This window comes from Lepus europaeus, chromosome 18 (assembly GCF_033115175.1).
Source record: "Lepus europaeus isolate LE1 chromosome 18, mLepTim1.pri, whole genome shotgun sequence".
NCBI lineage: Eukaryota > Metazoa > Chordata > Mammalia > Lagomorpha > Leporidae > Lepus > Lepus europaeus.
The window spans coordinates 14,364,854-14,377,827 of record NC_084844.1 but is presented as its reverse complement, the minus strand read 5'-3'; the positions used below and the strand labels follow the sequence as shown (position 1 = coordinate 14,377,827).

At 55.6% G+C, this 12,974-nt stretch overlaps 1 protein-coding gene across 4 annotated transcripts in view; it reads right to left on the bottom strand.

Moving 5' to 3' along the window:
- The window catches only part of PECAM1 (platelet and endothelial cell adhesion molecule 1), a 51,643-nt gene that overhangs the window by 5,519 nt on the left and 33,150 nt on the right, over positions 1 to 12,974 (bottom strand). For 2 of the 4 annotated variants that reach the window (XM_062215811.1, XM_062215812.1), the window contains exon 14: positions 10,154 to 10,210. The exons of 1 other annotated variant lie outside the window; for it this stretch is intronic. In XM_062215811.1, the coding sequence (XP_062071795.1) occupies positions 10,154 to 10,210 (57 nt within the window). Of the gene's footprint in view, positions 1 to 8,993; positions 9,323 to 10,153; positions 10,211 to 12,974 lie in introns of those variants that run through there. One more of the 4 variants, XM_062215813.1, reaches the window with a different exon arrangement.

The following is a 12,974-nucleotide window of genomic DNA, read 5'->3' as shown; positions in this document are numbered from 1 at the left end:
TGGGAAAGTAGAAAGTAACGGATAAAAATTATTTCTGGGGGCTGGCTTTGTGGCGTAGCAGGTTGAACCTCTGCCTGCAGTGCTGGCATCCCATATGGGCACCGGTTCAAGTTCCGGCTGCTCCATTTCCAATCCAGCTCTCTGCTATGACCTGGGAAAGCAGTGGAAGATGGCCCAAGTCCTTGGGCCCCTGAACCCATGCGGGAGACCCAGAAGAAGCTCCTGCCTCCTGGCTTCAGATCGGTGCAGCTCCAGCCACTGCAGCCAATTGGGAGTGAACCATCAGATGGAAGACCTCTCTTTCTCTCTGCCCCTCCTCTCTGTGTAACTTTGACTTTCAAATAAAAATAAATAAATAAATCTTTAAGAAAAATAAAAAGTTATGTTCTGGGCCCAGCACTGTGGCATAGCAGGCAAAGCCACTGCCTGTGATACCAGCATCCCATATGGGTAGTTTGAATCCCAGCTGCTCCACTTCCGATCCAGCTCTCTGCTATGGTCTGGGAAGAAGTGGAGGATGGCACAAGTCTTTGGGCTCCTGCACCCGCATGGGAGACCAGGAGGCGGCACCTGGCTCCTGGCTTCCGTCTGGCCCAGCCCTGGCCATTGCAATCATTTGGGAGTGAACCAGTGGATGAAAGATCTCTCTCTCTCTCTCTCTCTCTCTCTCTCTCTCTAACTCTGCCTTTCAAATAAATAAAATATTTTTTTTAAAGTTAGGTTTTACCTAAGTTTTTTGTGATTTTAAATTATGTTTCTAGCATCCTCTTGGGAATTAAGCAATGTCCATATTTTGCACTATTTTGTCTGTCCCATCACAGAAGTGGGGGCAACAGAGCAGGAGATGCAAACATCGCCGTTGCCGTGGCACGGGTGGCCATCCTGGCTGTTAGAATGGCGGGGCCCCTCTGCTCCCCACCTTGGGGAGTCTTGTCCAGCTGTCTGGAGCACACTCTACCATCCTGTCAGGGTGCAGTCTGTGACTGCCCAGCCCTGACTGGCCACAGGGCTGCAAATGGCCTTGGCCAAACATCAGGAGGAGCAGAGAGAGGAGGAGAAGAGCGAGCAAGCACAGGAAGCTCCGCATGGAGGATGAGCAGCCTTTGTCTGCGCTGGGTAGACACGGATTTTACTACCAGACCCAAGCAGCAGCTCCAGGCCCCTGCAACATCAGAGGCACTGTTGGGGCGGACTCCCCAAGCAGCCCCCTGTGGACAGAGGCTTGAAGGCCCAGAAGTTACAGGGACTGAGCTGCTGCCTGGGAAAGGCCCCCAGAGGAGCCGTGGGTACTGGCAAGGGCTGCTGCTCTATGGTGGGCGGCCCTGTCCCCAAGGCTCCGTCTTCCAAAAACAAAGCACTCCAAGGGGACTTGACTCTCACCCAGCCCCCTAACCTGGTCCCTTCTGGACCTTGGGCAGTCTGGGAGTCCATCTGTCACAGCAGCAGTCACAACCCTTCTGTGCTCTGAGAAATAGCTTGTTCACTGAGGCCTACCTCGCTCTCGGGCCCTGTCTTATCGCTATCGCCCGCCATTGTGCCTGCCCCCAGAGGGAACGTGGCCACAGGCTCCTAAGGGGCCCTCCTTCAGACCTGGCTGGAACAGAGGCAGGCAACAGTGGCCAGATGGATGAATCAGCCCAGCCAGCAAGTCGAGCCATTGTGTCAACTTCCACACATTGAGAAAGGCCACGGCAGGGCTGCCGGCTCCCCCACCCCTTGTGCAAATCTGACCTGGGTGGACCCAAGGCCCTGGAAACAGATGCAGAAGGAAGAGAACCTCAAGGCTGTGAGTATAAAGTGCTGATGGCGAGGCTGTGCCCACCACACCGACGGAACACCAGGCCTACCCGGGGGTTTCTGCTTCTTTTTGGTAATAGAGCAACCACTGTGGCAGCACAGCCTGGCGGGGAGCACCCACTTGGTTTTCAGGGAGCACCCTTTGACCATCGTACGTGCTGAAGTAGGGAACGGTACCCAGTGGGCAGGGCCGGCAGTGCCCGCTGACCTGGCTGGCAGGGACCCGGCAGGATGGGTGGGGACTGACTCTCAAGTGGTCATCGCTCCCTCCCAGAGGAGACCTGGCAGAGCAGCTTCCTTTTCTTTGGTTCTTTTTTGATGACCATTTCCTGTTGTGGCTTTCAGCCCAGCCACTCTAGATGTACGAGGTGGCAGGGGGTGTGCCGAGGGCCAGGGGTTTCTGCCTCAAGAAGAGAACCCTGGAGGTCCGAATTGCAGGCAAAGAGAAGGCAGGAGGAAGAGGCTGAGTGAGTGCCTGCCCAGCTCGGGTGCTGGGCCTGCAGCAAGACCCACCTCCTCCAGGGCCAGAGTTACCAGGTGGGAGGTGCCTCTGGTCACCTGCCAAGGTGCGCCCAGGGAAGGCAGAACTGGCGTCTGCAGGGAAAGAACCAGCTCTCTTGCTGGGGGAGTCACAGGAAGTGAACTCTAAGCCAGGATGTCTCCACGCTGGCCCAGCTGACATCTTGGACTGGATAAATCTTTGTGGGAGGGGGGCTGTGCTGTGCATCGTACGATGTTCAGAAGCCTCTCTGGCCTCCACCCACCAGATGTGATAGTAGTGCATGCCCCCTGCCTCCAGCCATGACAGCCAAGGCTCTCCAGATGTTGCCAAATGTCTTGTGCGTTGAGAAACACTGCTCCGAGCTGTGGAAATCTCTTAGATCTGAATGCTTTCATAGGGAAGACCGTGGCTGTGCTGCTAATCACAATAAACCTCTTTACCTCTCTGAGTTAAAATCCGGTGTAAATAGGCGCCCATAGACGGTGCTTTGGGTGAATAGCGAGTCACTCTAAGAAGCACCGAGATGCTGCAGGACCAGCAAACACCAAGCACTAGATCAGAATAAACACGCAGACTCCCCCAGGGCCTCAGAAAGGGCATCGCGCACGAGGCTCAGCCACGCGCTAGGAGACTCCAGCAGCCATGGAAGAGGCCTGGTGGACCCACGCATCTAGAGAGGCTCTCTACGTCCCTGTACTGCCTCTTTCAGTTCCCATCCCCAGTCACACGGGGGTTCCTCCACTTAGTTGAGGCCAGGAGGAGGTGAGGAAGTGGATGACAGATAAGAAGGGGTTGGGAGGCCTTTGCGTGCCTGGTTAAAACCCAGAGCACCACAGCCATGACCAAGCCCTGCGGGACGTCTCTGTCCAAAGCAAGAGAGCTCAGCTGAGAATAGACCCTCCCGGGCTCCTCCATCAGGTCAGGGGCCAACGGGGATGAGAGCAAACTGGGTGTAGTTAAGTTCTAGAAAGAAAGGAGCAAATTGTAACCTGCACTAGTTTTTTTTTTTAATTTATTTTTGAGGTGCAGAGAAACAAAGAGAGGAAGAGAGGAAGAGAGAGAGAGAGCGCTCCCCCATTTACTGATTCACTCCCCAAATGCCCATAACAGCTGGTGCTGGGCCAGGTCAAAGCTGGGAGTCAAGAACCCAATCCGGGTCTTTGACACGAGGGACAGGGATATAACCTGCTCCCTCCCAGGGTGTGTATTAATGGGAAGCTGGAATTGGGCGAGGGGAGCTGGGACTTGAACCCCGGGACTTCAATATGGGAGTCAGGTGACCTAAGCAGCATCCCAACTGCTGCACCGTACGTCCTCCCTACTTCTGTTAAAGCCCCTTCGCAGCACCACCTGCATTCCTGCTTAGTAAAAGGCATAGAAACAAATGTTCCCGGCTCTGGTACACTGGATCATAAGCTATAAACTAGAGCCACGTTTGAGAATTGGGATTTGCAAATCCTAATCTTAGGCAAAGAATTTAAAAGGAGAAATAACTTCAGAAAGCCCAAGTATACAAAACCTATGAGAAAATCATCAGTTTTTGCTCCATTCCCCTAAGACAGCTGGGGTGGGGGTAGGGGGCTTTCAGTCTAGTGGTTAGGACACCTGTGTTCCATGTTGGAGCGCCTGGGTTCAAGTCCTGGCTCTGGCTCCTGACTCCAGCTTCCTTCCTGCTAATGCAGACCCTGGGAGGCAACAGTGATGGCTTTGGGTCCCTGCCACCCATGTGGGACACCTAGATTGAGTTCCCAGCTCCCAGTTTTGGCCTGGTCCTGCCTTGACTGTGCAGGCATTTGGGAGACACACCAGCAGATGGGAGCTTATCTAGTTCTCTCTCTCTCTCTCAAATCACATTTATAAAAAATGCTCATCCCCAGCCTGTTCTGGCTCTTCCGCTGCTTTCTCTTCCCTGGAGGCCTCTCGCCATCTGGTGCCTTCCTCACTCACTTCTTCAGTTCTGAGAGCCTCTCTCCATCCTTTCCTGACAGCCAGAGCCCAGGCTGCAGCAGCTAGAAAGGGAACAGCATCCATGGTCTGGAGGTCCCTGGCCTTAGATCAAGGGTTGACCGCAGAGACGAGAAGGTGTTAGCTTAGCTGCCAACACACAGCAACCTTGAAATGGAACAGCCGACTTGCACAGCCATGGTCATGACCCAGAGGGAGACACTGGATGCTGGAGTTGGAAGGGACCCTGCCCTCCTTGCCGCCTGCACAGGTCAGAGGCATTTCAGTGTCTGAGGGAGAAGTGAGGGCTGTGGCCAAGTCACACAGCCCAGCAAGAGCAGGGCTGAGACTCGAACCCAGGTCTCCATCTCCAGATGGTGCTTCCCATTAGACTCACATCACAAAGAAGCATCTAGGCTGAGACCAGGCCAACATGACCGGGGCAAAACACAGTGATTCGGCACCTGAGAGCAAAGTCAAGTTGAAGAGCAAATACCTATGTGATGTGAAGTCAAAAGAGAAGCCAGGGTGGGTAAAGGATTAGAACTCATAGGAGTGACCGATCCGCCCAGGTCTGCAGTGACCACAGCATAGACCAATGACCTTCAATTCCAAATCCAGGATGTAGAGACTCTCTTGAGGGTTACGACTGGAACAGAACTCAAGATCATTGGCTCAGGTGGAGCCAATGTAGGTGGAGCTTAGTCAATTCCACAAGTAGGAGGGTGATTGCCCTGGGCTGCGGGGAGGGAGGAGTTACTATTTAATGGATGTGGAGGCTCAGCCGGCAAAGATGAGAAAGTTCTGGGTATGGGAAGTGGCGATGGGTGCACAGCCATGGACAGCTACTACCACCACCAACTGCACACTTACAGACCATTGATGGAGCGGGTGTCTGGTGGAGGGCCTGGTTTCCAGTCCAGTTCTACTCCCAATTCCAGCCTCCTGCTAATGTGTACACTGGGAGGCAACAGGTGATGGCTCAAGTATTTGGGTCCCTGCCACCCATGTGGGAGACCCAGATTGAATTCTGGGCTCCTGGATTTGGCCTGGCCCAGCCCCAGCTGTTGTGAACATTTGGGGAGTGAACCAGTGGATGGCAGATCTCTGTCTTTCAAAATAAATAACATGAAGAGATGGTTGAAATGGTGTTATGTATATTTTATAATAATTTAAAAAAAGAAAAGCTGAGCTTAGACCCTAAAGCCAAGATTGCAAAGACCAGGCGCCTCCCACAACCCCTGAGCTCCCCCAGGGGCACTCCTGCCTCCTGTGCCAGCCCCCAAAACTCTCTCTGGGGCCCTGCCTGGGGCTGCTCCGGCTCCTTGGAGTCAGGCCTGCCCGATGCCCTTTAGCTTATCTAGGGGAGCGGTTTTCCTTTGTGTCATTCAGGGAAAAAGGGGTGTAAGAGCCAGAACTACGCCCTGTGAGCCATTTCCCAAAATAGCCAGCCTTGCAGAGCTGGGGACTGGAGGAGAGTGGGGGATGGGAGAAGAGGTTAGCTAGGGTGCCGCTCTGCACCCAGAAGCCCCTGCATTGTCTGTACCCCATTCCACCGGGCCCTTTATTTTACTGGGGGCCACTCCCCGACCCCTCAGTATCTCCGGATTTTTTTCTGCCAACCAAGCCTGAGCAACTGCTCCAAGATTTCTGGAGAGCAATAAAAACCCGACTCCATCTTGTCTTAGTGTGGCACCATCAGAAGGCAGCCCAGAACATTCCAGAGAATGGTTCTCTATGCGTGGTTCCCCAGGCGCCCAGCACCAGCAGCAGGAGGGCGGCGGTTGGGAATGCAAATTCTCAGCTCATCCGGGACTGAGTCACAAACCCAGAGGAACACAGGGACCGTGCCAAGCCTCTGTGTGTTTACAAACCTTGGGAACCACGGTTCTAGAGTCTACCCCGTCGCCCTCACTTCACAGAGGTCACGGGAGGTTCTGTGAGTTGCCGAGGGTCAGCCAGGTCACATCAGGCTGTTACTCTTCTCAAGTAGGCACAGCTGGATTCTCCAATTAAACCGGTGCTAACTCAGAAGCCAAACCAAGAAAGATGCTCCATGGAGAAGCACGCAGTCATGTGTCTTGGCAACACGGAGCCAAGCACCGCAGCCGGACACCATGGGTCTGATCCCCTCTGCTCCACTGGCTGCGGGTCATGGACAAGTGACTTGAGGTCTGGGCCCAGGTCCCCGTCTCCAGGGCAGGGATAATCATAGGGGTCCATCAGCCCCCGGATAATCTTGTAGACGAAGGGAAGGGAGAGCTCACTCGATGCCAGGTCTAGTGATGGCAGAGGAGGAGTGGCCTGGCCCAAACTAAAGAGAATTAGGCTCTAGGAGCGAGGGAAGTGCTCCAGAGGATGCTTAAACAAAGGGAGGCCGGGGGTGAGTGCGGGAGAGGGCGAGGGGCTCCTCCCAGAATCCTCCACTTCCCCCAGGCAGAGAGGGAGCCTCCCCTTCTGACTTTGGGAAAAGGGTTCTAGAAAGGGGATCGTTTACCAGATGGTTACTGTGAAGGAAGTTCCAGGAAATGAAGGAGGGAATCCCTCACACAGGTCCCTGCTGTTTAGCAAATCAGCAACAGAGGAAAGAAAAGGAATCCATCACGGTCCGCAGTCTCTTTCCCGAGCAGCTGCTGAGAAATCTGCACAAACAAGAGCTCCTTGGCTCCCAGGGCCGGGGCCTAGGAGGCAAGGCCAGGGCTCTGGCATCAGGCAGCTTCAGGTTCCAAGAGCGGCAGCTCATGCAAGACCCAGGGCTCTCTCTGCCCCCCGCCCTGCCCCCCGCAGGTTAGAGACCAGATCGCAGCGGCACCAGGGCCCTCACTGGCCTCTGCTGGCCCTGGTGTTGTAAGGGGGACACTGCTGGGGTCTGGCCAGCGAGCCTGGAGCCGGCTCTGCTCCCACGCCAGGCGAGGCACTGAAGCCCTGAGTTTTTAAACGGAGATGGATTGAAGGCTCACTACACGGTAGGGAAAATGATTCCCCCGTGATCCTGTCTCACCCCTGTTTCTCCTTTAATCCTATACCCATTTAACAGAGAAACCGGGTGGAGCCCCCCAGCTGGTCAGTGGCAGCACAGGACAGGGGCTGGGACGCCTCCCAACAAAGCCAGGGCCCCTCGCCACAAGAGCGGGCACTTCAGTGCCCACGGTGCTGAAACCAGCAATAATGAAGGAGCTCCCTCCCTTTGCTTAATGGTGAGCTCCCCTCAGCTGCCTAACACGCAAACAGCCACAAATAGGCAAGAATAGGCATTTGCTTGCTTGTTGCCTACTATCCTGGTATATTCTAGCAAAATAGTTGTCTTTGCTCAAAATGCAGCTGAGCTTTTTTTTTTTTTTTTTTTTTTTTCCGGCTCCCTCATGAAAATGGACGCTGTAGCCAGAATTGTGAGTCTATGCAGAGCGATTAAGACTGGCCAGGAGAATGACTTAGGGTTCCTTATTACGTGAGATGACCCACCTTGGATGCCGTGTCCTGAGTCGTCTCTGAACACGTGACATGCGTAAAAGCATGATTGACAATGCACGTGCTTGAAGGATTTCCCCGCCCCCTTTCCTCCATTATAGACTGAGTCCCATCGCTAAGCTTTGCCCCGTTGCGCCCCATTTGCCCTAACTCCATCAATTCCCTAACCCCCTTCCGAATGCGAAGAGGGATCTGGGTTTTGTGGGAATTCCCTCAACCCCTGTCCCCTTCTCCTTAGAAGCCTGCACAGAGGATGCAACATCTGGTTTGTTCAGCTGGGGGTAGCGCAGGTGAGGTGAGCGGAGCCTGTTGCTTAGCAACAGTTCCAGCCAGGGAGCCATCAGGTCCCAGCCGCCCAGGGCCGAGTCACCTAGAACCAGTCTGGGCCCGAGAACCGTCTTGAACAGCTAACTCTGCCCTAAAAAGCAGACATGGGAAGCCAGAACGTGCCACTTTGGCACAAGGGTTATTTTGAGCTGGAGGCAAATGAAAGTCAACAGATGCTGAAAGGAGTCTTCCCAGAGTTTCCTTCTCTGACTAGCAGCAGAAGCTTCTGAGACATGAGGATTGCACACATCCCTGCTCCTGGGGAAGTCTTATGGCCACGAAGACAGAACATGGGTGCTCAACTGGGTCCGCACAAAGCAACTTCGTTCCACTAGTTTTCCCCACATATGCACCTGGGAAGCCTGGAACCCCTCTCCCTTTGTTTCCTCGCTTCTCTACACACGTATTGGTGTTTGTTAAGAAGCCATAGAAACCGCAAGTTCTAACCACCACTCTGAGTTTCTGCTGCATGATGCGTGCTGCAGCTCTTGATAAACCTCTTCGGGTGTAAATCTGTCCTGGCTGCTCAACCTGCGGGGCGCCAGACAGAGAACTTCACCATCCATAAACGGCGGCCTGGAAGCCGCAGGTGGAGGCCTCCTGTGGTTCCACACTCACGGGCTTCCTTCCTGAAACCAAGGGCAGTGCAGCTCAGTGACCAGCAGTGTGCAATACAGCTCCTAGGGGCTTGCTTGCTGTGTCACCTTGGGCATGGGCCTTAACCTCTCTGTTCCCGCCCTGTTGTGAGGGTTGAAAGCGATGATGTACTTATGGCAAGCCCTAAGGCAAGAGGAGTGAATGACCAATCTCAGGCCCTCCAGGAAATCACAAGAGGCACTTCTGCCAAAGACCCAATGGGACCAACCTTGAACCCTGCCGCACCTTTAACTTTCCCCTACACTAGACAAAGAGACAAAGCCTATTTATCTTCAGATTTGCATTTCACCAGCTCTGGGTATATTGAGAATGCAAAATGGGGTACTTGAGCCAGAAATTCCCCCAGGAAATGGTTTCCAAAAGCCATGCAGTGCCAAGTTCCACCAGGGGGTGAGCTTCTGCTCTACCCACAGATATGCCCATCTTTGAAAGAGAAGACTTGGAGAGAAGCGATCACTATTCCACATGGAGCAGCCTCCAAGAGTAGAATGGTTCCTTTGAATCAGCGCTGCTCAAGTTCAGACTCTGGAGAATCGATTCTGGACCACACTTGGAGTGGCCTCCAACACAGGTGTTCCCCAGCCCATGCTAACGATTCCATTTCAAAGAATCCACTTCAACAGAGATCTGTGGTGCAAAACAAGATAGTCACAGAGTGACCATTTCTCCCAGAATGTTTCTCTCTACAGTTGCTGGCTGGGAATTTAAAAGTTGTTCTTACAAACTGAATTTCACCAGACCTGAACATTATAGACTTTGAGACTAAGAGACTAAGAGAGACATAGACTAAGTAGAGAACCCAGCTCCGGGCAGTGTGCTCAGCCTCGGGGAAGCTGTCAACAAGGAAGACGCGGATGATAGAGCTGAAGTGGAACTGATAGAACTGAAGGAAACGGAGGCAGATGTGCAAACCCACCCCAGCCCCAAAGTTGGTCAGCTCCAGGAATGCTGAGCGCCTGGACATCTTTTGAACCGAGCACTTGACCTTCAGACCAAGGCCCAGGTGGGAAGCAGGGGAGGCCCACTGGCTGGCACGTGGGAATAGGCAGGGTAGGACTGGCTGCTCCTGTCGGGGTCGATACATGCAGCATGGGTTCCAGGCCCCTCGTGGATACCAAGGTGACCAAGCACTTTTATGTCACTTAGGCACATCTTTCCAGAGACTTGATGTCATCTTCCTGTCACTAGGAGACCTACTGCAATGCAAATAATTGCTGTCCTGCAAGTGTTTTTGAACATGTTCCTTCCGTGGTTGCCTCTCGGGACTGGACCGTGCGGAAATGGGGGCTGACTGTAGGAAACGTAGCGTGCGCCTGCCTTTCAAGAGTGGTGGGCGGGTCAATAACTCTGACACAGAGATAATGCCCCTTTCTGGCCTCTTCCTGCCTGCTCCCAAGGCCCCATCCAGGGCTCTAGGGGTACACCCCAGGACTTGTGGATCAGGGGGTCCTTACTCACCAGGGTCGGCTTTCCGGATCTCACTGTACACCGTCTCTGTGCCCTTGGTCCCTGGAGCTGGAAAAGGGACCAGGCACAGGTCAGTAGCAGCCCCTGGGCCCAAGGGTAGCCCATGGTGGCAGCAGGGGATGGCTGAGGCTCCCCTAGGACAGGCTCTGTCCTACCCCACCAGTGCCCGTGTCCAGAAGCAGCAGAGACCTTGCCATTCCGACTTCCTGGAAGTCTGTTAGACCCTGCATCGGCAGTGACTCTCGGACCCGCCAGGACTAAGACCCACTCGCAGCTCTCCACAGCTGGGCGTTCAGCACAACACCAGGCCTCATGTGGGGCGGGCCCTGGTTGTGGTGTCTCCCCAGGGGGTTCTGACACTCTGCTTTACAGGAAAGGGGCACCAGGCAGGGCGGGGTGCTTCAGTGCCGAGCGGCACTCCTCTCCACCATGCACAGCCAGGCCTGCACCCTGGACCCTCTACTCCCGTGCTCCAGGGACCCTCCCCACACCCAACCTTCCTACCCTGCACACACTCCTCTGTGCTGGCACCAGCCTTTGTCATTGCCCCATTGCTCCAAGACCCAGGGCAAGCCTCTCTCTGCACCCATGTGCACACATCGTCACACGCCTTCACCCTCTCTGGGCCCTGTGCAGGCGCCTGGGCCCTCTGTGCCCCCACTGCACCTCCCCTACAGCACAGTGGCATGATTTACTCCCCACAGTGGGGCCCCCGAGCTCCTCCAGGGCAGTGGCTGACATCTTGGGCTCCTCCCACTCCTGAGCCGTGTGCAGAGCTACCTGGGGCACCTGTCACGGTTGGAAGCAGCAGGGAATGGTGGCAATTCCAGTGTCAGGGCATATCCCAGGAGAAAGCAGGCACATTCGAGCAGACTGGGCCCTTGCGCAGGGCACCATAGCCACTCTCCCAGGGCAGAGTTGGCATCAGTGGGGAGGCTAAGATCCCAGCGGCCCTGCTGTTGGAGCACCAACCACTCCAGAGGGGTGGCAGAGATGCACACACAACTCCCCACCCTCCAGGTTTGGGGGCATGGAGAGAAGGCCTAGGGGCCCCCATACCTGCTAGGAGATCCTCCACATCCCCAAGGGACTCTCTGCTCAACACTGGGATGCCAGGTTACTCACTGCTGCGGGCCCTGCCCCACGGAAGAGGAAAAAGGCAAAAGGGCCTGGGGCCTGCCTGTGGGGACCTCCAGGCTGGGGGCCAGGCAGGTATGCAAACAGCAGCAACACCATGATGGACACTTCAGGGTGCCATGTGTCAGGTGCATGGGGGTCTCTGCCAGCCCATCCTCCTCCAACCAGGCCCCACAGTGGGAGCTGGGAGCAGGGTAGGGGGAGAATGGAAGGAGAGGGCTGGGTGGTCAGTGTAGGGGCCTGGATGCCTCATGAGCTCCCCTGCCCCCAGCACATGAGAGGTGGCCTCTCCGGTCACCTTGGGGACATCCTGTGCCCTCTGGACCCAAGAAGCCATTCCTGACCCCCCTTCAGCTCCTCACTCACAGCAGCTGGGGTAGCGTGGGGTGAGGGGTGGGGATGTTGTTCTGCTGCCCCCTGGTCTGCCCAGTTCTGTGATGGGGGGGGCAGCTCACCTCTGGCCCCCTCCTCCAGCTGCCCTCCCCCCAGCCCCCAGCAGCTGCCTGCTAATGACTAAACCAGGCCCATAGGCTGTTTGTCTCCGTGTCAGCTAAGCTTCCGGGTGGGGTTTTATTTTGGCTTCTGTTTTTCTCTTGCTAGCAAAGAGGTGGCTTCAACGTCATGGGGTTTTTCCCAGCAATTGCCTCAAAAGCAAACACACAGCAAACCGGAGTTCCTTCCCGCCCCCCCTCCACCCCCAGGGGCCTCTTGGTCAGCTGCCAGCCAGGATGGAGCCGGACATTGTCCCCAGCCCGTCCTCCATAGTTGGAGGAGGGGAGGCCTGGAGGACAGGGAACCGGGCTATCTGAAACAAGGTCAAGTTTGCTCATCACTGGCCTCCACCCCACAGAGCCTCTTCCCCCTGCAAGTCGACACCCCTTTCCTCACCTGTGGGAAGGCAAGGGGCAGGCATCAGAGGCTGGGACCTGACCTCCCACCCCACTTTGCTCTCTGGCTGCCAAGGAGGAGGCTGGCTCCAGAAAGCTGAACTTGAACCTTCTAGAAGCTTTCCATTGCACCCATGTGACCTCTGAGTGAGCTGGGAAAAGGTGACCACATGGCTGTCGTGACCCTGCAGCCGCACGGTTTGGTAAGAGAAGTGCAGGCCACGGCCCCTGCTGCACCCCAACCTGGCAGCCTGCACATCACCTGTTCCCTTCAACCCCTCTGCACCTTCCAGCAAGAAGGAGAAACGCAGACGCTCCCAACATGGGCCTGTCCCAAAGGACCGGCAGATGGACACTTTCCCAAGGCAAAACCCCGCTTCCCTCTCGCAGCTCCAACTTCCTTAAACCCAGAGCCTTGCAGGTGCCATGCACAGCCTCCTGGCTCCCTGGATCCAGCCCAGGCAGCCAGTGAGCAAGGCAGGGCCTGGCCTGTGTGGGAAGACGAGAGGTCGGACTGCAGCCCAGGGAAGTCAGTATGCGCCGCACTGCTTGGGGAGCCTGGAGGGCCGCGAAGGCAGAGGACAGCAGAGGGGGATTCTGCTCACATCCAAAACCTTCGGGCAGCCCCACCTCCTAGTTGCCCTTCCTCTTCCTTCTGAACTTGTAAGCTGGTTCCCGTGGGTCCTGGAGGGAGTGTGCCAAGCTGAGACCAGGCCAGGGGAGCCCCCAGCTGTGCCATGCATCACAGCCCACCCAGATTCTCTGATGAGGGCCACACTCCCGTGCTG